General features: G+C 32.6%; 3 protein-coding genes and 1 long non-coding RNA gene across 4 annotated transcripts; 1 reads left to right on the forward strand and 3 right to left on the reverse strand.

Moving 5' to 3' along the window:
- Positions 1–1,524: 1,524 nt before the first annotated feature.
- Positions 1,525–4,244, forward strand: LOC131611161 (WRKY transcription factor 72A-like). Its single transcript, XM_058883262.1, has 4 exons — positions 1,525–1,671; positions 2,003–2,545; positions 2,641–2,754; positions 3,012–4,244. Exons 1-4 carry the CDS (start codon positions 1,576–1,578, stop codon positions 4,014–4,016), a joined length of 1,758 nt encoding a protein of 585 aa, XP_058739245.1. The 5' UTR covers positions 1,525–1,575; the 3' UTR covers positions 4,017–4,244.
- A 1,374-nt stretch (positions 4,245–5,618) lies between these two features.
- On the reverse strand, positions 5,619–9,976 carry LOC131611162 (translation factor GUF1 homolog, mitochondrial-like). Its single transcript, XM_058883263.1, has 11 exons — positions 9,572–9,976; positions 8,099–8,855; positions 7,854–8,010; positions 7,689–7,743; positions 7,481–7,548; positions 7,302–7,406; positions 7,139–7,210; positions 6,906–7,019; positions 6,632–6,832; positions 6,247–6,446; positions 5,619–6,142 (listed from the first exon to the last, which is right to left on the reverse strand). Exons 1-10 carry the CDS (start codon positions 9,905–9,907, stop codon positions 6,281–6,283), a joined length of 2,031 nt encoding a protein of 676 aa, XP_058739246.1. The 5' UTR covers positions 9,908–9,976; the 3' UTR covers positions 5,619–6,142; positions 6,247–6,280.
- A 1,290-nt stretch (positions 9,977–11,266) lies between these two features.
- Positions 11,267–13,340, reverse strand: LOC131611163 (uncharacterized). The gene is made up of 4 exons (XM_058883264.1): positions 13,208–13,340; positions 12,669–13,117; positions 11,881–12,484; positions 11,267–11,766 (listed from the first exon to the last, which is right to left on the reverse strand). Exons 1-4 carry the CDS (start codon positions 13,283–13,285, stop codon positions 11,314–11,316), a joined length of 1,584 nt encoding a protein of 527 aa, XP_058739247.1. The 5' UTR covers positions 13,286–13,340; the 3' UTR covers positions 11,267–11,313.
- An 11,857-nt stretch (positions 13,341–25,197) lies between these two features.
- Positions 25,198–26,999, reverse strand: LOC131611164 (uncharacterized). Its single transcript, XR_009286777.1, has 4 exons — positions 26,859–26,999; positions 25,850–25,985; positions 25,669–25,735; positions 25,198–25,575 (listed from the first exon to the last, which is right to left on the reverse strand). It is a non-coding gene; the product is annotated as an uncharacterized LOC131611164 (long non-coding RNA).
- Positions 27,000–27,259: the final 260 nt, after the last annotated feature.

The following is a 27,259-nucleotide window of genomic DNA, read 5'->3' on the forward strand; positions in this document are numbered from 1 at the left end:
AACAATATTTCCACACTATCACTTCTTTTTTGATGTGGTAGATACAATGTTACAACTACATAACATATTATGAACTTTTATTCCTAGATTAATCCAAAAATTCTAATACCATTTAGTAGAAACAATCTACATAGATAACAAAAAACACGAATATATAATATGGAAACTCCAAAACATAAAGAAAAGAAGAAAATCGCAACCATTTATCGAATGCTAATCAAAGATCAACATGTAAAATTTTTACAAGACATAAAATCATAATCTTCTCTCAAACACCCTATGACCTCCACTACACTCATACTTTCTAAAGCATGTATCTAACTATATCTTACAACATTTTAAAACAATAATATTTGAGGGAAAAAAGTAGTTACAAGTAATATGAGACCCTAGTCTCTATTCTATATCTTCTTTTACAATAAGACTTTTTTAACATACACCATTTCAATCAATACCTACACTTAGATATTAACCAATTCAACCAACCAATACAATGTCTTAAGCACAATCTAGATTTCCTATGAATAACTACATTCAATTGCACATTATCTATCTCATGTCACTTGGGCTAATTAATTAGTATCTAGGTCACAACATATATTATTAGAATTATAATTAAGCATATTCATGGAAATTAGGGAGAAGGTCAATGGCAGCAATGAACAGCAAATGGTTGACAACCAGTGTATGGACCGCAAACTTGACATAGTAATTAAGTTCCAACTTACACCATTGACAAATATTCATTCTTTCACTTTATTTTCTTGCCTCAACCAACTCTATACCTTTTCAACTTTAACTGCATATACTCTTATGTCATGTCTTCTCATCACTACCAAGTTTCAATTATTTAGTATTTTGTAAAAAAAAAAAAAAATTGTTATATACATCATAGTATTATATGTAATCATAGTTTTAAATTGTAATATATAGAAAAAAAGAAGAGACTAAATTTTTACATCATAGTTTATGAATCTCACATGAACGAAATAATTAAATTTAATGTCTGACGATTACTAAAATATTTACTTTTCATGAAAAGAATTATGAGAAATCATGGTCTGTAATTATTATTACGATTATAATATAAAATTATACAAAATATTTGAATGAGAAATTTTATCGTCTATTGTAATTTTTTAAGACTTAATAGATTAGTCTATACACTTACGCATAAAGTATGCAAGTGCGCACAAAGAATATATTGTTAATACTAAAAAAAATATTGAATGACAAAATTGAGCTTTCTTTGCCTACTCAATCTCATTAATGACTTAGATATGGAGATCATATAATTAATTTAACAATAAAATAATTTTAAAAATCCTAAAAAATTAGCTTAGCAAATGGTGTTGACATTTGAGGGTTATGGCTGGCTACATAATGAGAACTATATGAACATTGGGATCGGTGAATTTGTATTTGTTTATTCCATGTCTAGCTCATGAGAGTTTATTGGTTTATAAAAGGGTTATATGGCTCTGTCAAAAAATAAATAAATAATAATAAAGTTTATATATAAAGAGGTTAATTATGTGAGATTGTACTATTGAGAAGTTATAAGGTATTTCAAAAATGTCTAGCTCTAGTTGTTCAGAGATAGAAGAAAAGAGAGTTACTTCAATTTTCCATGAAGATGATTTCTCTACTCAACAAGAAGTTTCAAAAGAGGTTCTTCTTTGTAATATCTATATATTTTTCATGAATAATTTTCTTTGCATTATTGAATTTTGATTTTACTTTGATTCTTTGTCATGTCTTAGGATTATGATTATGAATTTTGAATTTCATATATTCATCAAAAGTTATGGCCGATTATTATGACTCTGAATTTGTTTTATATATCAAGATCAGATGAATAGAGAAAATTCAGACTCGATTATTATAGAACAGAACTTATATAGGCTCCAGAAAGTATTGTAGTTTATGATGTTCGCTATAGTTTTGTTTATATATTTTGTCTTTGTTGTTTTTTTCTTACCATTGTGATTTTGAAATATAGGAAGATAAACTAAAATATACTAAAACCGAGATGGGAGAGGTGAAAGAAGAAAACGAAAGATTGAAGACGATGCTATCGCGAGTTGAAAAAGACTACAATACCCTTCAACTTCGTTTCTTTGACATCGTTAACAAAGAAGTTTCTAACAACGGAGTAGAAGAATCATCGGTTTCACATGAAGAAAACGATGAAGAACCCGAATTCGTGTCACTTTGTCTTGGAAGAAGTCCAAATGAGTATAAGAAAGAAGCGACAAAAATTGATCAAAATTCAAACAAGCCTAAAGAAAAAGAGGACATGGAAGTTAACCTTAGTCTTGGATTAGATTCTAAATATATGTTGTCAATGGAGTTAGAATCTGATTTGACTCCAATGAATAATAGCTTAGAAGAATTACCAAAGGAAGTTGAAGTTGAAGAAAAAGGAACATTATTTTCAACAAATAAGTCAACAAAGGTTATAAATGTAAATGATGATGTTTCTGATCAAATGCCTACTAAGAGAGTTAGGGTATCTGTTAGAGCTAAATGTGATACTCCAACGGTTAGTATCAATTAACACTTACATTACAAATTTACCATATTTCATATTTGGAGTTTTTTTTTTGTCTAACAATTTATGGTTTGCCTATAAAATAGATGAATGATGGATGCCAATGGAGAAAATATGGACAAAAGATAGCAAAAGGAAATCCGTGTCCAAGAGCATACTATCGTTGCACGGTCGCACCAGCATGTCCAGTTAGAAAACAGGTATTTGTACATACGAAACGCTGATATAGGCACAAACATCTGATACGGCATTGACACATCAACATTGATAATAATTTGAAAATTTAAATAAAATAAAAAACGTAATCGCATGTGTTGATGTTGCGTCAAAGTGTCAAATATTAACACGTATTAGACAACAGACACATCTTTGTTTCAAAAGTGTTTGTAGACAAAAACAATAACGATTTTTACTGAAAACATATTTACCTTATTTATGTTCTTGTATATGATTTTAGGTCCAAAGATGTGCTGATGACATGTCAATCTTAATCACAACATATGAAGGAACACACAACCATCCTCTTCAAGTAACAGCATCAGCCATGGCATACACTACATCAGCTGCAGCATCAATGATGTTATCAGGCTCATCAACATCATCATCATCACATCATCAAAATCTTCATCATCAAAACTCAACATCTTTTGGGAACTCACCAGCATTACTCAACAATTGCCTAAATTTCAATCATCACCAATTCGAACAATCACGAACACCAAAACAACACTTCTTCATTCCACCAAACCATTCCTCACATAACAATTTGTTCCCAACAATCACTTTAGACCTAACTTCACCTTCATCCTTATCATCATCGTCATCGTCATCATCAAACATAGCTCCAGTTCCACGATTTTCTCCGAATAATCTCAATTTTTGTTCCGCGCAACAACCAAATTTCACTCCATCATCAACCATTTGGAACAACAACAAATTAGGGTTAGGGTTTATCAACAATAACACAATAATGCCTATGGAAAAAACTCAAATTAGGCCTTTCAACCATTTCCAAGAAAACTTCTACCAAAAGTGTGTGACAAATTATCAAACACCTTCAAGGCAAGCTTTGGCAGAAACAATAAGCAAAGCAATTAGCACTGATCCAAGTCTTCATTCAGTTATAGCAGCTGCAGTTACATCAATTGTAGGACAAGGATCAAACAATGGTGTGAATCAAAAGGAAACTAAAGAGAATGGTTTAGGTTTAGGGTTGAATTTGAAGCATGGTGAGTATCCTCAATTGGGTTCAAACAATTTGTTGAATCAAAATGGTAAAGGATGCTTAAAGGGTGCATCATACTTCAAAAGGTTGTCACCAACAACAAGTTCACAAGCCAAGAATTTCATGCTTCTTCAACCATCATTGCCATTTTCTGTGTCTAAGAGTAGTGCTAGCAAATCTTCATCCATTGTTAATCATGTCAATCATTGTGATTCAAAGATGAACACACATCATTAGTTATCTTCTTCCTTTGAAAACTTAGTTCCATGTAACTTTTGTATTAAAAATGAAATTTGGATCTTCTACCGTTGTTGTATAGTATAGTGAGAATTAATATACACTATACAAAAACGGTAGAGGATTCAATTTGGTCAAATGTAGTTTTAAGCTTTTGTAATTCACTACCTCACTATAAACACTCATCAATCAAATATAATTGAAACCCTCTTTCATTTCTCAATTTTCCTAATCATTGTTGTGTGTAATTCATTAGCCTGTGTTTATTACTTGTTTAACAAAAAAACTATTATGATGGTTAGAAAATTAGTTAAGTTGGTTATGAGATTTTTTTAAGTGGTTATTACGATGTTAAGATAGCTTAGACTATAAGTAATCGTCTTATTCTCTATGTGTGATATTTTTTATCTCAATAATATTCACATGATTACATCATATTCTAGGATGAATCTTTCTCCATCATTCGTTACATTGTTAATTAATCCATTTTTTTCCTCTTAAATTATTTTCATCTTGATCTCTTATGATTGATTGTTCAAACAAATTGGTATAGTAGAGTTTGGTTTGATTTTTTAATCTACAACAAATTCGTGGCCAATGTGAATCAAAATACAAGTGAACAATTTATAGCAAACCTTCTAACATTCAAAGGAGATGATTATGACTGTTGATTTGCCCAACTGAATGATATTTTTGAATTTTATGATGTGTTTGAAATTGTAAATGGTGGTGTTCCTACCTTAACTAAAAATGAGTGGACAATTTCTAGCAAACCTTCCAACATTCAAAGAAGATAATTATAAATGTTAGATTTGTCCAACTGAATGATACTTTCAAATTTCATGATGTGTTTGAAATCGTGAATGATGGTGTTCCTACATTAACTAAAAATGAGTGGACAATTGCTAGCAAACCTTTCAATATTCAAACGAGAGAATTATGATCGTTGATTTGTCCAACTGAATGATACTTTGAACTCTAATATTTTAATTTTTATTTAAATGTAATTTTGTGTCTTAACCCCTAAGGGTTGGTCTAGTGGCGGAGGTTCTGGGTATTGAGAATGTGCTCCTTTCAAGGTCCTGAGTTCGAACCCAGCTAATTGTTAACAGCCCTTGTGTTGGATCAGTCCATATAGAACTTTGCTCTGACTTTAAACCAAGATTTTTAAATAAAATAAAATGTAACTTACTGATGTGAAACAACTTAAGAAAGAGTGTTGTAATGAACTAGAAAAAGATCAATATTTCCCTTATTTAACATAATATGATGGTGTAATCATTGTCATGAAATTTGTCCATCTCTTATGATAACTTAACTTTATTTATTTTTCTTATGTAAGCAAAACATTAAACGTGTTGTACCTAAATTTATAAGTGACAAGGTCACAATCAAATGTTCAAATGTGACCCTTCATGCTAAAAATCATGTTGCACTAAACAATAATTAAAATTAGTCAATGCATAAAATAAATTTATAAAACTACAAGAGTCTACAAGAGTTTTGGAGGTATAACATTTTAATTCTTCTTAGTAATGTTTTCCATAATAATAATGATAATAATAATGCATATCAAGTTGTTAAAATCTTGATTTGGGGAATATAATTTTATGAGTTATGGATCAATTTCAAGTTGACTACTTTGATAATGACAACTCCACAAAAATCCTATGTGTACCTTGATATATGAAAATTTTGAGTTGAATTATTTGTTCACATTAATTATATGTTTATAATTGTTACATATCATTTGTCTAAAAAGTGATCAAATAGAGCGGTCATACCGATATATGCTATCCTGATATCCTATTTTTGAAGTTGGCCGCTCTGCACCGCTATTCTCGACTACTCTAGTCAGTATAGACTATAATTACTAAATAGAAATTGTTAGAACAAAATGTTTATTACAAAAGATCACGGTTGAGGGATGAACTACAAAATGAAATCAAACTCAATTTCTTCCATCAAAGAACATCAACAAATGAAAGAACAAGAATTTAATTGTAAGAAATTGTCATCTTCACTAATAAATTAGATAGAATTGAAAAGGTATACTAGTTTCCATGAAAGCAGCAAAGTAAATTGCTTTCACTATTCCTTCTTATGACAGCAATAGGTTACAAAACCTACATAACAGACACACAAGTGTAAATGGAAAAGAAAAAAAAATCAGTTACTTCATTAAACAATATTGAAACAAGAATTTTAAAAAAATGAAGAAATTAGTTACCAATATCTAATGCACGGTTTTATTCGATCGACTTCTATGAAACCTTCAATAGTTCATGGAATGCTTCTTGTGGTATATCAACAGAACCGACACGTTTCATTCGCTTTTTCCCTTCTTTTTGCTTCTCCAAAAGCTTCCTCTTTCGAGTAATATCACCGCCATAACACTTGGCAAGAACATTTTTTCGCATAGCTGTAATGCTGTAATAAATGTGGAGAATTCAGCAATGGAAAACAGAAGAGTTATGAGCAAGGCAAGTTAATAAATTACATAATCTATATTGTTTTGAATTTGTTATTCGAAACCAAAATGGCTATAATAATCTCAATTCTGATTCAAGATTTTTACATTCATATCAGAAGTTAAAAGTTGCAAGACAACTTACGTCTCTCTTGCTATGATTTTTGACCCAATGGCGGCTTGTACGGATATCTCGAACATTTGCCTGTCTATGACTTTCTTCAATTTCTCCACTAATTCACGGCCAACACGATACGCTTTCGAGTTATGAACGATGGTTGCCATTGCATCAACTGGTTGTCCATTCAAGAGAATATCGAGTTTCACCAGATCAGATGCCTGATAACTGTAATTGCAACCCATCGAGTTATGAACAATGATCACATAATAAAGAAAGAGAAAAGAATGAGGGTACTTACTCTGAGTCTTCGTAATCAAATGATGCATAGCCTGATGTTATACTCTTCAATTCATTATAAAAGTCGATAACAATTTCCCTCAAAGGAAGACGATACTTCAAGAAAACTCGTTGACTGCGGACAAAAAAAATTAAGGGATCAATGCTTTTAACGAGAGATTGAGGTTGTCAAATATTTTTTGATTGATATTGATATATTAATGAAATAGAAACTTCGGCAAACCGAAATCTTACCTGTCAATGAACGAGTACTCTAATTGTTCACCCCTACGCTCGGAGACAAGGGTGATAACAGCTCCAACATACCTTAGATCAAACAATTATTTAAGATGATAAATATCAGCTCCGGAAGAAGCAAATAAACTATTCTTTTGTTCGGGGTTGTGCAAGAGCTTACTCACTAGGAATAACTATAGTAGCTATTACTGTGGGTTCCCAACAAGCTACCACTCGTTGCTTGGGATTAGACGGTAATGCAGCGGGATTCTGAACTTCTAATTTGCTGAACAAAAAACATAGACTATATTAGTAAACACCGACGAACGTAGCATGAAAAAAACAACTTTGTTAATCTACCTTCCATCAGCGTACTCGTATATATAAGGCACAGTAGGAACGGTTGAGATGATATGGGCTCCATATTCCTGTTAACACAAACATGCCCTTGTCAACGACTCACCGTCTATGAAACACGGATATCGAACATAACACTGACACATCGACACCGATAATAATTTGAAAAAATTAATATATTAAAGTTCCAGATTGGATGAGATGTTGTTACCTGTTCAAGCCTTTGATGAAAAACGTCCATGTGGAGAAGGCCTAAAAATCCACACCTGATTGAATATAAGAAAGATTAAAAATCCATTCCTTATGAAGCTAACCATGTTTCAAATTTTGAAAGAACCAAATTAGCATCACATTCTATAAGAAACTGATACCAGACCTGAACCCTAGACCTAGAGCAGTGCTAGTTTCTTTAGCGACAGAGACACTGGCATCATTGCAAGTAAGCTTCTCTATTGCATGGTTGAGTAGTTCGAAATCAGATCCATCCGCTGGAAAAAGACCAGAAAAAACCATGTGCTTTGCTGCTTTGAAGCCTACAATTTTAAACTATTAAATTATTAAGAATTAATGAAAATGTTAACAAACCGATTTCCAAAGAAAGGAGGTAAAAGACTGCTTTACCTGGAAGAGGTTCTATATCCACAGTGCTTCGTGAATGGTAAATTGTATCTCCAATACGTGCCTCTTTGGTTGACCGCATGCCACTTATAACATAACCGACTTGTCCAGTAAACAAGATTCCGGTAGGAGTAAGTTCAGGATGCATGATGCCTATATCCAAAGCTTCGTATGATTTACCAGTGGCCGCTGAAGAAATCTTATCCCCCTTGCGCAGGGCACCATCAACGACAGCAACATGGCATATCACCCCTCTGTATTCATCAAAATACGAATCAAGTAAAAGCATACGCAAAGGAGAATCACTCTTCCCAGGAGGTGGAGGTATACGCTCTATGACTGCTGGAAGAACATGTTCAAGACCCATCCCAGTTTTAGCCGATGTTAGCAATGCATCGTCTGGGTCAAGATCAAACATCGATTTCAATTGCGATTTAACACGGTCGGGATCAGCAGTTGGCTGATCTATCTTGTTTATGACAGGTATAATTGATAAGTTAGATTCAAAGGCAAGGTAAAAGTTAGCGACGGTTTGTGCTTGAACTCCTTGAGCTGCATCAACAACCAAAAGCACGCCTTGACAAGCAGCTAGTGACCTTGACACTTCATAACTGAAATCTACATGTCCAGGAGTGTCGATAAGATTCAGCAAATAATTAGGTGATTCCTTTCCATCAATAGAATCAACACCATTTATGATGTTCTTATAGAACATTGTTGCTGTCTGAGCTTTAACCGTGATCCCCCTTTCTCTCTCCACCTAGAACAAAGTTCAAACTTCACCAATTAGGTAACGTATGACATAAAAGCCAAGAAACATACAAGTACTGTCATGTTTGGTTCTATGTTGTTAATCTCAGACAGCTTTGTGCAGCACTGACCCCCGAAATGCTATTGCGTTATAGCAGATAGCGGGAGTAACTAACATAATAAACTTCCAACTAATCATAACTAAATGGCAAACTACCTAACATAATGAATATACACTTAAAACAGTTTTTGTAAATGCCATAAGCTAGTAGTGTTTTCATAGGCTATGCCAATTTTTGTCATAAATGTGTATGCCAATAACTAACCTCCAATAACCAATTCAAACAAACCCTATAACCTACCTACAACTAATACTTTTGACTGAATGCATCCGATCCAACACTTCAAAACGACATGTGTGAACGCACAACACCAACTTGACACTAGCTCATATAGTTAGTTTCATACAATCACTATCAAATTTACAAATTAGCCTTCAGTGTCTACATGTCAATGCCGATGTTCAGAGTTAGTGCTTCATGGAATATAACAAGGGATAAAATTTGAATCTTTTTTCTCTTCAAAACCAACACATTGTCCCATTCTACATCCTACTTAACCCAAAATACATACATGAAAAAAGCAACAACTTTGAACAACACCCATTTCACATAACATCACAAACAACCATACCCACATAAAAAAATAGCTAATTTATAACAAAACCTGCAATTTATCAAGATACTGAGGCTGCCCAAGTCCTTTCTTAATAGTCCCAGTAAGTTCCAAAAGCCGATCAGCAAGAGTAGATTTTCCATGATCCACATGCGCAATTATCGAGAAATTCCTCACAAGCTCTGGAGGGTACTGACTCAAATCTATAACAGCTTTCTCCTTGGTGCTACTTTGACGTGATTGGGTACAGAAAAGTGCACGAGTTAAGGAAAATCGTTGATGTGTTATTCTACTTGTTAATGGTGTCAAATTGAAATTGAAATTGAATAGGAGTGAAATGCAATTTGATTGGTTTAGGGTTTTTGAAGCTTTTCTTAGATAACCCATTTCAGGGTTTTTGAGGTTTTTGGTTAATGGAACTGTGTTTTGTTTTGTTCAACATTGATGAAAAGGGGAAGGTTTGCTTCACTATGATACGACGTCGTTTTTGGTATGCATAACAAAGATATAGATTGGGCTGGATTTCCATGAGAATGTGGGCTTATTTTAGAGGAATCACTATTTACACCCCTTGTTTACTTTTATCTTATGTTTAATCTTTTGACAATGGCAAGGTTCCAATTCCAAGTTTGAATTCAAATGTTAGCAAACAATATCAGATTCTTTTGTAATTTAGTTTAAAAAAAAAAAAGAGGAAAAAAGTGTCCAATATTTCTTAAGTACAAATAAATTTAAAACAATAAAAAGTAATCCAATCAAGTCTGAAATATTGTCATGCAAATCCAAATAATTCAGCTACTTGCTTCATAATTCAACTCCATCAAATTTATTGTTGTTATGCAAGGCTCGAGAACACCATAAAGTACTCGTTCTTTTAAGAATGGGAAATTAGATCCAACGACTATATCTAATATGTGTCTCACGTCACGCAGAAGGTTTTAACCACTCTTAATATATAAAAAGAAATACATTTCATTTCAAGTATTCAATTCACAGTCACACTTACTTTACTTTTTATTCTCTTAGTGATTTGTGCATTAGAGTGTTAGCATTGCAGGTCAACCCCTTCTACACTGTACCAGAAGCACAAATTCATCATAACAAGCAATTCCCTTATCATTTTAATGACCATTTCTAGTTCTAAACCAAATAGTGAAGTCGTCTATGGGAATTGACATTTGATTCCTACAAATTTCATGAGGAACAACCGAACAACTATTTCTCCCTCGCATATCCAGATCTACGATTCTTTCGTCTCAAACACTAATCTCTTCGCGAACAATATGATACCAAATTCTCAAAGCTATAATGAATTCGGTAGCAACTCGATCTTTCAAAGCTGTCCTTGCACCTGCAGAAGCTAGTAAGGCTCATCCTCTTCCACCGAAGATAGACGATCATGTCATTGTAACTTGTCCTTCCATTTCAACGCTGCAAGATCATGCTCCTCCAAGAATCAACCTGGAGGATTCCAAGCTTTTCTAACTTTACAACATTAATTCAAGTAACTCCATTTAAAATTAGAAGGACATTCATCTAAGAAAAAGTCATCTGAAAGGCATCAAAGTAATTTAGATGGCACGAGACTCAAATGAACCAGATGGAAAATGCATACTTTTGGGAGTTTATACTTTAGTTCTCTTTTTCAAACTTTTTTCTGTTTTAGGTTAATAGGTTAAGTTTCATCTATTCTACCTGGCAAATGTATTTTTTCAAAGTAATTCTCAAATGTATTTTATTCACAAGAGTTTATTTTTACTTATGTTTTGTTACAGAAGAAGTACATAAATTATTTAAACACAAAAGGCAAATAGCGAGGTTCCACCGGTATAGTTAGAGAAAACTCCTGCAGAGACATTATATCCATGACCCGAATAAACACATCCGTTGTTAATTGACATGCCTCCATACACACTACCTCCAGTTGCATAGGACCATAAAATTTTCCCATTTCTCGCATTCATTGCATATAAATGTCCTGATAAATCGGTCGATCCACCAAAAAGAACTTTGTTCGCCATACTAACCGGGCCACTAACAGTACTATTTGCAGGGTTAGCAGTCGACCAAAGAATTTCTCCATTTCTAGAATCCATTGCCACCCATCCTCCAGTGGTTGTGTTCTTGTTTGATGGTAAAAGTTGGAAATTATCTTTATCTGAATTTGCACTATTGGTATAAACTCTTTTTTCATCTGTCGATGCACCCCATATTCCACCTCCACCGTTTCCACTAGGCCCTACTTGCTGTAATGTTTCAAGTCCATTGTGAGGTTAGTTTACACATTCAATACAATGTTGCATATTATTGTTGAAACTTGAAAGTTATGATTTTAGAAGATACGAGAGAGTGTAAATTACCTTAAACCATTGAAGGGTTCCGTTGTCGCGATCAAGCGCCCATGCGAATCCACTTTTCTGAACAGCAACAACAATATCTTTCTTTGTTCCATTTACACGTGTAGTTAACATCACCGGCGCCTCTCCGAAATCAGAATCTGGTAAAGGACCTGGAGGCGGACAACCAGGAGTTGAAGCATTGTTACACGCGATAAACCATACATCCAACCCTCCTAATTGTTTGTACCATTTGATATCACCAGTGTCCAAATCAAGGGCCAACATTGAATTCGAGTGGTTTTCTGGTTCAATACACTCGTCCGTTTCAACCGGAGTAGTTTGATTATTTTGTCTATCTTGACAATCAAGTATGTTTTTCGGAGCAGAATAGAGATTTCCAGTGGCGATATAGACATGTTTTCTATATACATCAATAGAAGGACTACTTCCCCAAATGGCCGCGCCTGCATATTGATCTCGTTTTCCTTTGTTATCGGGTAACATATAGGTTTGCCATAAAATGGCACCGGTTTTAACATCAAGTTTTACAAAGCTTCCACGAAATGTACAACATTTATCAATTGCTACCAATTCTTCTAGTGAAGATGTTCCAACATAGTAACTCCTATACAAAGAGTTTAGCATAATTACAATTGAGGTAAAAAAAAAAGTTAACTGAAATCATCATAAAAAAAAAAAAAATCAAGTGAACCAACTACAAATCGATCCAAAGTTCAATCAAGTTACGAACCAATTCAATCCGATTTTTAAAACATTGAAAAAGAAGATCAAGAATAAGAGATACTAACCCATTGTAATATGTTCCCGACATGGTAACAAATGACCTATAATGACTTTCCAACCTTGTCAACCAAACAAGCTCCCCATTTGTTCTATTCAAACCAACAACAACAGCAGGCCCATAAATTCCCAAAATCAACAAATCTCCAGCCACACTTGGACTCACTCTAGAAACTGTTCCATTTGCATTAAAAATAAAGACAGTTGCATTTAAGCCTGTCAATTCCTTCAAATTTTTCTCCCAAACAAGTGACCCATCATCTTCTTTTATTGCATAAACATTACCATTCCAGCTTGGAAAATATATTACACCATCATATATCGTCGGTGTCGCCGTAATATCTTGCCCAGCAAAGAATTTCCACTTCAATCGTAGTTTATGAACCGTTTTCGGACTGATTTTGTATTCTTCGTTCGCGTATCTTCGGTTGAGCAAATCTCCACCATGGCTTAGCCACTAATAAACAATAAATTACCAGATTATACAGAAATAGCAGACAAACCGTACAACAAATAATATGATAGTTTGAGAAGAGTTATATCTTACATTTGATTCTGCAGAAACTATTGCAACATGAACACAAAATAAAAGTAAACAAAGAAAAATATTGTCAATATTCGACATGTTCTTGAACGTGAAGATGGTGTGTATAGAAAGTTGATTTAAAATTATGTAATATGAGAAGATATCATAGGTTATATATAGCCAATGGTACACCAGGTACACATGAAGCAATTGTTTTATTTAATTATTGAAATACTTTGTCAAAGAAAGAGACAATGAAAATGTAGACATGTCAATTATAGTTGAGAGAGATACAATTATAGTTGAGAGAGATAGGGCTGTTCAAAAACAACAATGAACCGAATCATACCGCTAAATCAAACACTACTGAAGTTAAAATAACCGAACCGTTTTATTTGGTCAGTGAACCAAATTATATTATATAAACAGTTCTAAAACCGAATCAAAACTGTAATTGAATTGAACCGAATCTATAGCCGAACTGAACCAAAAATGAAAATGAAAAATACATAATATAAATTTTAATTTTTTTAAAATTAAAAAATAATTTAATGGTTCGGTTCTTTAATAAGCGGTTTGGTTTGAGAAAAATTAACATTTAACGGTTTGGTTTGGAAAAAATTAATATTTAACAATTTGGTATGGTTTGAAATTTTGAAATGGTATACCAAACCAATTATTATGGTTCGGTTCAGTTCCGAGTAAATTAAAACGGTTCAGTTCAGATCGAGTCCATTTTTATTATAATTCGGTTCGATTTGATTTTTACCGTAAACCATACCATACCATGAACCACCTTAGATAGAGATACTTGGATTTTATTGATATTGGGTATAAGTCTTAAATTTTGAAGCTGTTAAATGTGCATTTCCTACTTTAATTTTCTTGCAAGCAAAAATAAAAATGTACATTTTATGTGAGGTTGTACACCTAAACACCCTATTGAAAATGATATTCCATGCATCTTACTCAAAGTTGCATTTGCACACCCTAAATCTAAGGAATGACCAATTCTTTTCAATTTAATGCTTGATTTATTATTTAATATTGTAATAATTATCACTTACCACCCACGATTCCTTTTGTTCTTGTCAAACACTAATAATTTCCTTTTAATTCAATTTGCAAATTCATGTCTCATTTGCAATCCAAGAACAATGGAACTTATGAACACATGATCTGAGGTGGGGATCCTTTCTTTACCCCTTAAGCTTAAAAAATGGATGCTTGACTTTTGGTTGAAGGGTGATCCTCTTTGTAACAAGTTTAGAAGACTTTTTGACCTTTTGTGAGAATTATTATGTGGAGGTTATTGAGACGTGGAGGTCGGAATGAAGGTTGATGGGGCAGGTTGGTTGTAAAAAAGAAGATCATTAGCTTGGTTATATATTCTGCAAAGGGATTTGTAAATGTTTTCATTTGATTTGGTTGACTATGTGTTAGAATATTTCTTACAATGAAAAATCATCCCACATGCAAATGTTAGACAATTTAATAGAAGTTCTAAAAAAATTATTAATTGAAATTAAAAGAATCTTACTATTTTGTATCAATGAAAAAAATGATAACGGAAAATTAAACTCTTGCGAATTGAATTCTCATACTAAATTGATATTAACTAAATGGTTAGGAGAAATAAAAACACTCACAATTTCTGAACAAACGAGACTCTAAATTTAGCAAGTCAATCATCACTAGCATTCCTTTAGTGTAATGTCTGAATAAGGACGAGCTGACACTCTATATGAATAAGAGACTTGATATAATCCACCAGATGTGCATAAGACGCATAAGGATGAGTATCTTCTTGAATAAACTTTAGAGTTGTTTGAAAGTCAGACACACAAATGAAATTTCTGAAACCATGATTTACAGCAATATCAAGACCATGAGAAATGACTTGAAGCTTGACATTAAGATTAAAGGTGAAACCACAACTTCCTGCAAAACCATTGAACCAATCTCCAAAAGAGTTTTTCAAAAGACCACCAAATTCAGATGACCCTGGATTGCCAATGGAACTACCATTTAAATTGACATTTATCACATTCTTTGGTAAAGTGTAAAAGAGTAATTATTTGGCTAATATTCCAAAGCGAGTGATTGTTGTTATTGAAGGATTCTTCCTTACGAGATGTCCAAATGATCCAACAACAAATGAGAAAGAAAGGGCCATAATTGGAGACCGCATTAATTTTCATCCAATTATATATATCATCCTCATAATAATGAATGTGAGATGGAAAACTGAAATTGTTCCAAACTTGCATGACCTTAACACAATCTCTAAGAGTGTGTAAAATGGTTTCATTAGTTGCACCACATTCATAACAAGAGGCATTTGCGGACATGTGATAAGTGGCTCGTGTGTAGTTTGTAGGTAACTTCCCATGCATGATGATCCAAATAAAATGACGGATATTTTCAAGTAACTTGAGATTCCAAATTCAAGACCAAGTCATTGTCTATATATGAGGCGAATTGGACTCCAAAGTTAACAAAGAATAAGCTCATTTGATACTTAAGGTTCCCAAATAAGAATATCATTTGAGTTGTCATTAGCAAAGACACTGGCCATCTTCAATTTAATGTCCCGCAGAAGATGGGTGGAGATGACGTCAAAATTCCAAGTGTTGGCACAATAATGCCCCCCCTCAAGTGGAAGCTCTTGCTTGACGCAATTCGGAGGGAAGGAGTCAAGCAAAGAACATTTTTTACTTGGGGACTACCTTTAAGGACAACATACCTTTTGTGAGAGACACACCACATATTCACCCAAAACCTTAAAGTGATAGGTGAGTGGGTTCTCCCACTTATAAATGCTCAAGTCTCCACATTCCTAATCAATGTTGAATTTTCCCACACTACTCACAATTGTAATTCTTTTTTTTAACACAAAGTATCATAATTGCATGCATCAATGATATGTAAGTGTCTATCCTGCTCATCTAACGAATTTTTTTGTCACAAATTCTACCATTTGAAATTTATTTATCATATTAAATAGAAATATTCTTCCTACTACTCTCGTGATAAAATCCTTCTTGAGAGTCTCAACTACTTTAACAATAAAACGCCGTGCATAAGATGCTCGATAATAATATTTTTTTAATAGGCAAATAAATATATTTGTAATACCCCGTATTAAATTAAATGCTCTAATGATTATTAACTGACACTGAGGTTTTATCAATTGGTACATTAGAGATACTTTTGGACATTAAGTTAGTAGTGTTAACTTAAAGATATTTTTCTTATATCCTTTTCCTTCTATTTCTTTCTCATTTTTTTTGAAACAACACAAGATTCTAGAGAGAAGGAGTAGAGAGAAGGAGGAGCAAGAAGAGAAAGAGGAAAGCTTGGATTTCGATCATTTTCTCCGCCGATTCAACTCATCTTCGACATCAACGACTCGTAATCGAGGTGGGTTCTAGTTAGAAACTTATAGATTTGATTGTGGATGAGAAATCATAAGTTTGGATATTAGGGATTTCATAGAGAAATCTAGGTTTTGAACAAATTCATCAATGTTCATGAATAAGTGCTTATAATCCATAAATATATCATCTATAGGTTGTATCTATGCTTTTATATGATCTGGAACAGGTTAGCGGCGCGTACAAGGGTTCGCGGCGCGAACACCATGAGATTTGGAGAGGTTTGCTTCTGCCAGAGGGTTCGCGGCGCGACCTAGCTATTGCGCGGCGCGAACTGAAGCTTTCTCAACCAAATTCTTTAGCTTAATGAGATAAACCGTTTAGACCATAACTTTTGAACCGTAACTCTGTTTTAATCGCCGTTCGAAGTGGTAGGAAGCTAGAAGCGTGTACTTTCTAGTAGTGTGGGTTTTGGGAAAAGGGGAGAATTATTTAATCGAGAGTCGGGGAATTGCTTGATTACGTGGGTTGGTTTTCGTTCGGAACCATGAGAACGTTATGCTTTTAGTATGATGCTTTTGTACTCTATAATTGTTGGTTGAGTTCTATTGCAGGTGGATTGGTAAACCTTTGTTATATATATATATATATATATATATATATATATATATATATATATATATATATATATATATATATATATCAGAGAGGTTTGAATAACTTCATTGTTATGTAAATAAAGGTTAAGTGAGGAAACTAGGAATTGTTAGGTTATGTAGCTTAACAAAGAAACCTAGGATGGGACATTATATGGAACATACGTGTTGGAATCTTATGAGGAAAGGCTAACAGGCCTAGTGGTTTACGGAAGCGATCACCATTGTATGATGTATTAATCAGAACCGTTGTATTTTCTTTATTTCTTTATTTTTCTTTTGAATGCTAACAGGAATTCTTCGTGCAGAGAGGCACTGTGCAGAGAGGCACAAATAATCTTGGCAGGTTTGATTCCCGCTTTTGTGTACGAATGGAACCTACGGGTAGAGACTTGTGATGGTGTACGGGCCATGTGAAGTGACGATTCATGGGGAAAGGCTCATGAGTCCGAATCCATTTCGTATGTCAAGATTTTCCAAAGGATCCATGACTCGTGCCACCTCCTAGACGTAGAAGGGGACGGGAATATGGGGATGCCTTGGTATTGGTTTCCGATTAGTAATCTTGTGTTTGAGTTGTTGAACTCTAAGTATGATTCCATATAATGTTAGTGTGTGAACTCAAGGTCTAGTTCCTTGTTGTGACTTGAGATTTATAGGCTAGAACCCTTTTGAGCCGAAAGGACCCATAAGATAGGGAACTCACTGAGATATTTTATCTCACCCCATTATATATTGATTTCAGGTACTACAGGTTCCGCGAAGGGTAAGGAGAAAGAAGTTTGATTTCCTTATTCTTATGCCTCTTTTGGATATGGCGAAGCTTCTGTTGTGGATTACATTTTGTGATCATTGTTGATCTAGTTCTTAGTATTTACTTTTGAACATCTTGTATGTATTATGCCGTTGTTAGAACTTTGTATTTTGGGCATTAATATGTATAATGTGTTGACTAGGAACTTATAAGTATTTTCAGTACCAAATACTTGGATTCATGTATATGTATATGCTTTGATGTATGTATATATATATATATATGGGTGTTACAATATTGAACGAAGACGAAGCATAAGGGGTTCTCCTCCCGATACAAAAGATCACTCCCCACTACTCGAAACAAGTAAGCGGAGAAATGTGCCAAACATGGAAATTACAGTTTTTTGCTATCTTGCCGTTAGAACATAACCACTTCCAAGAGCTAAACATAATTTCTGACATACAATCTAGGAAGCTAAATTTTCCATCCTTGAAAATTATCGCGTTGCGGATCAACCAAATATGCCAACACGTAGCAAGCCAAATAGCTCCAATAATCTTCCTTTTAGCTGTGGAGTGCACCTTATCGGAGATGAAAGGGAAAGTGATGAAATCCACCAACGAGAAATCCGTAATGCAACCTAACCAATTGAACACCTTCAACTAAATCGGTTTCACCACAAGACAACCACCTAAAAGGTAAGCTAAACGCTCCTCTTCCTTCTAACAAAAGACACAATTAATCTCGGAAATATCCAAGATTAAAACATTAAATCTATCATATGCATTTATTTTTATCACTCACTATTTATTTCATAATATTTGAACGCATTTATAAAACACACAACTTAATTGACTCCGACATCAAATGTAGAGTTTATCAAAATAAATAAATAATTGATATTTAATAGTCATTTCCCAAGTCAAATGGGATTAGAAGGATCTCTAAACCTTTGACTTTAACTTATATCGTATTTTATTGAATCAATTATTAAGAAAATGTTAATACATTTTAAAATAGCATAACGTAATCGTGCCATCCATGAATATTCTAATAATAATTTCTATTCTTTCGTATGATTGTTAAATATTTTTATCTTTTCCATTAAGTAAACTTTTATGGGACGATGAATTTATCCATTCAACACAAGTTATATGTTTGTAAACTTATATATTTTAATAACGAGAGAAAAAATGTACAAAAGCATAGTTATATAATTGTATTCTCAACTAGGTTCCTACTACAACTCCTATCTATAATAAGATATTAATATCCGGCCAAAAAAGAAAAAAAAAAGAAAATTATAAAAGAGATTGAGGGAAATTGAGTCCAACTAATTCAAAAATCAACAAAACCGGTAACTAGAAGAGTTGTTCCACTATTTCTATCAAAGTCAAGAGTGATCAAAGCATTTAATTGATTACTAGTGGATGACCCGTGCGTTCGCACGGGTAAGTCCGTTCTTAAGGTGGACAATGTATTAATAACGCAATAGTTGAAGTACAAATTTGAGATGAATGTATTCATATGAACTACAAATATTTGATCAATAATTCAAAGTGTTTAAATGTGAATCAAAAATTTAATAGGCAAACTTAAATGTAAATATAATATCATGGTATACATACAAAATGACAATACGAATTTCATAGGTAGAAGTTTTCTTTAATGAGAAAATGATACTTCAGATTTGAAGTAAACTGAAAAGATAAAAAGTATAGTAGTTAGAATTAAAATATACATTGGATGTAGTCATTAATGTTAACAAAATTGGAGATATTTATTTTGTTTTTCAGAGAAATTTATCTTAAGAGTGAGAAGGAATACCTTAGTGCTTTCACGGATGAACATTGGAAGTATTATAACGAAGCATAATAGTTGTACATGCAATTGTGATAAAACATAAAACATAGTAAGGGTAGTAATATCCAAAGTTGAGTTGTAATGAATTTAACAAAGACAAAGTATATTTAGAATAATAAGAAAGACAATACCTAAACAACATTCTGAAAACTTCTTTGAAAATCACATTAGTTGTTTCAGATAATGGTGTATTGTCTTTGTCATGGATTAAGATTTTCAAACCATCTTTGCTTTTGACTCTTGACATTGCCACATGAAGTTGTCCATGGCTAAAGACATCTTTTGGTAGATATAAATTAACATAGTCTAATGATTGCCCATGAGATTTATTAATTGTCATTGCAAAAGAAACAATTATGGGGAATTGTCTCCTAATAAGCTTAAATGGCCAAGGTGATTGAGAAGGAGACAAAGACATTCTAGGTATGTAAATAATGTTGCCAACATGGGTACCTGAAATAGTCTTAGATGCGATGTCATGATTTGCTAGTCTTGTCACCGTCAATCTGGTGTCATTGCATAATCCCTTTGATTGATCTAGATTTCTAATCAACATTATGGTTGTGCCAATCTTTAACTTCCTAGAATGATTTGGCAAACCAGAAGTTTTTAAGCAACCTAAGAATTCTTGAGTCAAATGCTCAAAAGCCTCATTGTCCTACAAAAAAACAATAATTATATTTGGTCACATATTTATAACAAATTACATCTTAAAAGTCAATTTATAAATTAATAAAGATATATTTGTTACCTGGAAGAAGATAAGTGATGTAATCATTGATTAAATCCACAATCTCTATAGTGGAAACCCATCTAGTTGTACTCTGAAGGTAATCAGGATTGGTGAGATTACCAAGGATGTTAGGATAAGTACTGTTAACAATTGCCTCAATGGGGTCCACAAAATCTAATAACAGTAATTCAGTGGGAATAGTAATTGCAGCATATCCATCATTTGGTTCTGAGAGCTTACCGTCTCCAACACCTAAAATCCATTTAGAGAAACTTTCAATCTCTTTAGCATTGTTAGAGATAGAACCAGATGCCAAACACATATTTTTTGTAAGCGTTAGAACCTTACAATGTTCCCAAATATAAAAAGCATTTATTGTTGAATGAACAATATCAGACCTAGTACCTCTTGGTACTACTGGTAGAATTTGTCTGAAATCACCACCAAAAACGGCAACCTTACCTCCAAAGATCTTTTTACATGGATTTTCAGCAGTACCCATAATATCTTTCAATGACTTGTCAAGGGATTCAAAATAACATTTGTTAGCCATGGGCGTCTCATCCCATAAAATCAACTTAGTTATTTGCAACAACCCTGCAAGATCTGAATTTTTTGGAATGTCACAAATAGATGAATCAAGAGATGGAACAGGAATTTTGAACCTAGAATGTGCATTTCTCCCTCCTAGTAGAAGTAAACTTGTTATTCCACTTGATGCAACGTTTAAAACAATGTTGCGATTGGAACGCAATGCTGCTGAAAGTATGTTCCACATGAAAGTTTTGCCAGTACCTCCGTAATCATATAAGAAAAGCACACCACCATTTTGTTCAATAATCGCATGCATAATTGTGTTAAAAATTTGCATTTGCTCATCTACACATGGAAAAAAACGGTGTTAATTGCGTCATTTCCATAATGCATTCAATTATATAAATACGTCATGCAAAATTAAATACCCTTTTTTCTAATTAAACTGAATACTATCGTGTTATGGATTTCCCATACCTGATGATAGAGCTGTTAAATGGACTACCCGGTCCTAAATGGACCGGCCCATGCGGGCCTCGGGCTTTTCAGGGCGGGGCCCAAAAAACCCATTTTTAACTGGGCTCCATTTTTACTACCCAGGCCCAGCCCTGTCTGGGCTGCGGGCTACCCGGCCCTAAATGGGACTCGGCCCTAAACGGGCCTATTTCTAAAAAAAACAATTTTTTTTCTTATTTTTCTAATAACTATACAATTGCATGCAATAATACTTATATATATATATATATATATATATATATATATATATATATATATATATATAAGTTTTGATATCTAAAATTACGATTTCTAAATAATCTATATAAGTTACAATATTAACTTAATTTCAACTATTCAAAATACATCACAAATTATCCAATGTAGCACACAAAATTAAATAACTTGTTCCAACAAATTTTAAGATATAAATATTCATGACAATTATAATTTTATAACAATTATAATTAGATTGATGGGATATTATTTTATAGCAAATTATTATATATATGATTTGTACTAACTCTATCCTACCATAAAAAATTACATCATAACTTTTTAAATCTCATTGCAACCTTATTTTTAATTAGAATACATCATGGTGTCTTTTCTATACTATCTACATAATTATATTAGGATGAAACCTTTTACTTTGAAATTAAGTCAAACCATCAACTTTTGTTTGATATTTATACCTTTATAATACCAAAAAAAAAAATTTAAATATATAATACGCAAATTGTTTATAGCATACCTTTATGAATTAGGAAATGATAATTTCTGGTTATATTAAAAAATTTAATTTTTTTCGGGCTTGCGGACTCACCATGGCCCATACGGGCCGGCCCATATTTTTTAGGGCTTTTTAGGGCCGGTTTAAAAAGGCCCGGATGTAAATGAGCTCGAAAAATAAGGCCTAAGCCTTAACTATTTCCGGGCCATTTTGACAGCTCTACCTGATGATATTGCAACCACATTTAAATTGCACTTTTTTTTTAATGTTATAAATTAATTAAATGGCTATGATATTTTGCAAATTAATTAAATTTAATGATACTAATTAATATAAACAAAACGTGGGATTCTATTGTTAATAATGAAACTATTTTTACTAAATAAATTTACAAGTATGTCTTGACTCCCCTATGGGGGGTGACCCTCAGCGAAAATTCCTAAATATTCTACTTCAGAAATGCATTTTCGAAGTAAATTTTTTTCTAGATTTTTTCAGATTTCAGAAATGCATCTCCGAAAAAAATTGGGATTTTGGTTAATTCGAAGATGCATCTCCGAAACACAAAAAAAATTAGGATTTTAATTAATTCGGATATGCATATCCGAAAATATCCCAATTTTTTTTTAAATATTAATTAATTCATATATTATTAAATTGATATGATTTATAAGCTATAAATAATAATAATAATGATAATTATCCGGTTGATATTTCTATTCTAATTTCAATTAAAATTAATAAATAAATTTTATATTAATAATTACTAAAACTATAACCGATACACAATAATTATGATTATATAAAAAATAAATACATTAATAATTATTTAGCAAAATTTTAAAATAAAAGAAGAATAAAATTATTTACTATTTTATTCATATTTTAATATAAATTTCAAATTACATAGTTTTTCAAAATAATAAATAAAATCAAAAATATGAAAATTATTTTAATAATTAATTATGATAAAAAAACCATTTTTCATTTAGTTTAAAAAAATTAAAAGAAAATTTTGTCTTAATTTTATTTAATGAATAAATAAATTATATATTTAATTTTATAATAATTTTATATAAGTTGGAATGTTTTTAATTTATATTTGTTTATAAAATGATTTTGGAAGTGCACTTCTGAAATCAACTTTTTTTTAAAAAAAAATAATTTCGGAGATGCATTTCTGAAATATAAGGGTATTCTGGGAATTTTGCCGCGGATGACGAAGAAGGTTAAGGGTCAATAATGAAATTCTATAGAATTATTGGTACTAAACACTTAATACCCTTTATAGCTACATAGCTAACCCACATGCTAACTAATAGATAACGTAACAGTAGTTACTAAAACACTAAATACTGTATATCTAACCTAACAGTTTTCTTGTGGGTGGAGGATAATGTATTTTTTTATACTAATGTGCATGGGAGCCATCCAGGAATATAAACCGTGTAGTTAAATGATATTCTTGAAATGTGAGATTTCAAAAGTTGTCTCATTAGGTTATATAAAATTTATATTTGAAATCAAAATTTCTTAACGCAATTCAACATAAATGGCTGGTGGAATTGAAAATGGTAGTGTATCTTCACGGGTTAAAAGAAGATCAATGGCTGTCACAATGTGCAAGTATTACGCAAGTATTAGGTATTATGTAAGCCTTTTGTGGATGTTTTTTTTGTAAAAAATGATTTGCCAAAATTAACAGTAAAGATGTTATAACGTTTTCCCCTGTTAAAAGTGTTTTCACAATAATTTTTCAAGATTTGTGTAAGTTAGTTGCACTTTTATAAAAGGCATGACATAACAGTGTATTGAGTTTTGTTAATAACCTTTACAGTAGAATGTCTCCTTTGTAGGGAAATGTAATATATGTCCATGTAAAATATTTGTAGTGTAATAAATGCAATATATTCATAGAAGCAACTGTATTATTTATAAATGGACATTAGTGTACCTGTCAAGGACTTAAACAAATCTTGGAAAATATTTTTCTGAGAAAGCAATGTCGTGTTGTCGTCATCGTATATCAACTGTATTTTTCTGTCAAGGACTTATGTGATGTTGAAAAGCCTTTGAGTGTGAAAGATTCAGAGCAGCAGCTTTTAGAGGATTTCCCCCAAAATCTTGTGTGTACTCTCTTTACATTAGGCTGAAAGTTGCTCTTTCAACTCGGTGACAGGCTGGATAAAGTTTATATCTTGTTCTTTGTTGTACTTGTTTTTCATTTTTATAAGCAGCTGCAGGTTAGCATCATATTAGGCAGCTGTACACGCTATGTATTAGGTTACGTACATCATATTATCCTTTGAATAAACCATTTGACTTGAAGACAAAAGTACTTTTGTTTGTCTGCTCCATCTTTTCTCTGCATATTTACTTTATCTGCTATAAGTATTATTTAAGTTTAGCATGCACAAAAGTGCTTTTAAGGTTTTATAAAAGTGGTGAATTGTTTGATATGTAGAGCAAACAAATATACTTCAATATATCAATTCAAGCTAAAAGCTGTAACTTGAGTGATATGTAGAGGTAACTAATATATTTTAATTGTTTTATTCAAGGTAAAAGCTGTAAGTTGTTTGAATTATTTCAATATATCAAATGTTGTATACAAGCTCAAGCTGTAAGTTGTTTGATGTTTAGAAACCCAATTCTTTTATTCAAGCTAAATTGTTTTTAGCTTCAAATGTAAATCCTACATGACTATGTTGATAGAAGGTGAATCTATAAAATAGAAGGAGATTCCCTTATACAGGCTTCAATTGTATCATTCAAGCTAAACTGTATTTTTCAATTGAAGACTTCCACGTGAGTTTGCAAATTTAAAAACTCTATTGATAGGAGAATGCTTTAATGCTACAAAAAGGTGAATGATATCACCATTCAATTCATTACAACAGTAGGTGACACATTTTGTCTGCCAATAACTAAAACATTGTTCCAGAGAGAATTAAACATCAAATGCAGATTAATACAAGGCAGGTTTAATTAGAATAGAAGCTTTCAATGGTAAATCTCAAACTAACAGCTTGTTGCCAAAATGTAATTCCTGCCTTGTCAAGATCCATAAGATCTTCAACTTGCTTTATTCTTGGTCTGCCATGTAGCCTTGGTCCATGCAGACTTTGTTGCCAATGCCATTGGTGTCGAGAATTCAGCAGCATCCGGATCAGGAGTTGGCTCAAGGAGTGTTGTTTTTGTTAACTTCGGGGCTTCAGTTATGTGCCGCAGAGGTTGTTATCTAAAACAAATAAATTGGAAATGAGTTATTATTTTTTAATATAATAATGTAGTTACTTGACCTTTTATATATTTGCAGTTACTGTTTTCATACCGTGTGGTTACTCATCTGAGAGGGTGTGCTAATGGCATCATGGTCTTCAAGGAAAAGGATGGCCTTCCTGTTAGCAAGTTCATCATTTTTGGGAATGGTTAGAGTATCCTACAAAGTAATAATACTTTTAAATTGAATGAAGTTTAATCTGCAGTAGAGGTAATGTTTATGGTCTTTTTACCTGAGCAAATGTTAAGGCATCTTCTATTTGTTGGGTGTAAAGAAAGAAACATACGATTCATCAGCCAAAGTGAGGTTAACACAATCCTTCTTGCCAGTCCCAGCCACCTGAGTCCTACCAACTTGCTGGACAGAACCTATGACATTTGCATTATAACATCAAAAAAGTTAAAAAAGTTGAGCAAAATAGCATTGTTAATTAGGCAGAGCATAGTTGCAAGAAAGAACCTTAAAGGCGGTTACTAATTAGGCAACTTTCGGTTTTTCCATAAAACATGAGTTTGACAAAACAAAACTTCAAGTGTACCCAGAAACTTGCAGGTATTTAGTTGGACATATGATTTGTTTTTGTCTTACAACAGAGAGTTGGATAACCACATATAATTACAAAATCATAAAGAACAAAACTACAAGGTATTTTATAAAATCGATATTACATATTTGTTTTACAACAATAATTTGGATAACCACATATAACTACAAAACCATAAAGAACACAAGTACAAGGTATTTTATAGAATCGATATTTACATTTTTGTTCTACAACAGAAAGTTGGATAACCACATATAACAACAAAATATTTTGTGAACTAAACCACAAGGTATGATGGAAAGTTTAAAGAACAAAACTTTAAAGAACAAAACCTTAAAGAACAAAACCTTAAAAAAGAAGTAGGAAAAATATGAAACTGAGTATGATGGAAAGTTGGATAAACTCTGTGAACACAAAAAATCTATCCAAAAACTCAAGACTACTACTGCAACAATCATACAGAGACAATAAAATTACTTAAGTACAAGCAAATAGTTGTTGAAAATATGATTTTTACGGTAACAACATATAAAACGAAAAAAAGTTCTAACTTGATGTTATTGTCAACAAAAAGGGTGAAGTTGTGAAGTTATGAAGAAGTTGTGGAGAAAAAATTGTGAAGTTAAAATCGGAAAAAGTAACGGAAACAGGAGGATGAAGAAGCTGAAAGAAAAATCTTTTAAAAGGAGAGTCTTACCCAGTTAACAGAAGGATGAAGACGATGAAGCTACGGTGTAGAGAGAATGGCGGAGAAGGAAGAGGAAGCTGAAAGGGAGAGAGAACTTTGAAAAATCAGAGAGAGCAAGGGATGGGTTTACCGAAGTAATGAATAAAGAGAGTATTAGCTCTCCAATAAATCTGTTTTCAAAGCATAGTTGGGTGGAGGGAAAAACCAAAGGATATTAGCCAACACCCATATAATAATATTGAAAAGGTAGTGTAAAGTTATTAGAAAGATAGTGCCATTTGGAGCATTGGAGAGATATGATTGGTTGAAATAAACTTTGTATTTAGTAAATTACTAAAAAGGGCTTTTGTTAGGGTAATTAATTTTTTTATTAAGGGCAAATCAGGGTGTTTGGTGGTATGTTAAAATCT

The sequence above is a fragment of the Vicia villosa genome, linkage group LG6, assembly GCF_029867415.1.
Source record: "Vicia villosa cultivar HV-30 ecotype Madison, WI linkage group LG6, Vvil1.0, whole genome shotgun sequence".
Taxonomy (NCBI): domain Eukaryota; kingdom Viridiplantae; phylum Streptophyta; class Magnoliopsida; order Fabales; family Fabaceae; genus Vicia; species Vicia villosa.

Excerpts from the sequence above, each read along its gene's own strand:
- LOC131611161 (XM_058883262.1), top strand. The coding sequence starts at position 1,576 with ATGTCTAGCTCTAGTTGTTCAGAGATAGAAGAAAAGAGAGTTACTTCA. Across the intron at positions 1,672-2,002 it reads AACAAGAAGTTTCAAAAGAG|GAAGATAAACTAAAATATAC; the intron begins GTTCTTCTTTGT and ends TTTGAAATATAG. Across the intron at positions 2,546-2,640 it reads CTAAATGTGATACTCCAACG|ATGAATGATGGATGCCAATG; the intron begins GTTAGTATCAAT and ends CCTATAAAATAG.
- LOC131611162 (XM_058883263.1), bottom strand. The coding sequence starts at position 9,907 with ATGGGTTATCTAAGAAAAGCTTCAAAAACCCTAAACCAATCAAATTGC. Across the intron at positions 8,011-8,098 it reads GGATATAGAACCTCTTCCAG|GCTTCAAAGCAGCAAAGCAC; the intron begins GTAAAGCAGTCT and ends TTAAAATTGTAG. Across the intron at positions 7,407-7,480 it reads TACGAGTACGCTGATGGAAG|CAAATTAGAAGTTCAGAATC; the intron begins GTAGATTAACAA and ends TTTTTTGTTCAG.
- LOC131611163 (XM_058883264.1), bottom strand. The coding sequence starts at position 13,285 with ATGTCGAATATTGACAATATTTTTCTTTGTTTACTTTTATTTTGTGTT. Across the intron at positions 13,118-13,207 it reads TAGTTTCTGCAGAATCAAAT|TGGCTAAGCCATGGTGGAGA; the intron begins GTAAGATATAAC and ends ATTGTTTATTAG. Across the intron at positions 12,485-12,668 it reads TCGGGAACATATTACAATGG|GAGTTACTATGTTGGAACAT; the intron begins GTTAGTATCTCT and ends CTCTTTGTATAG.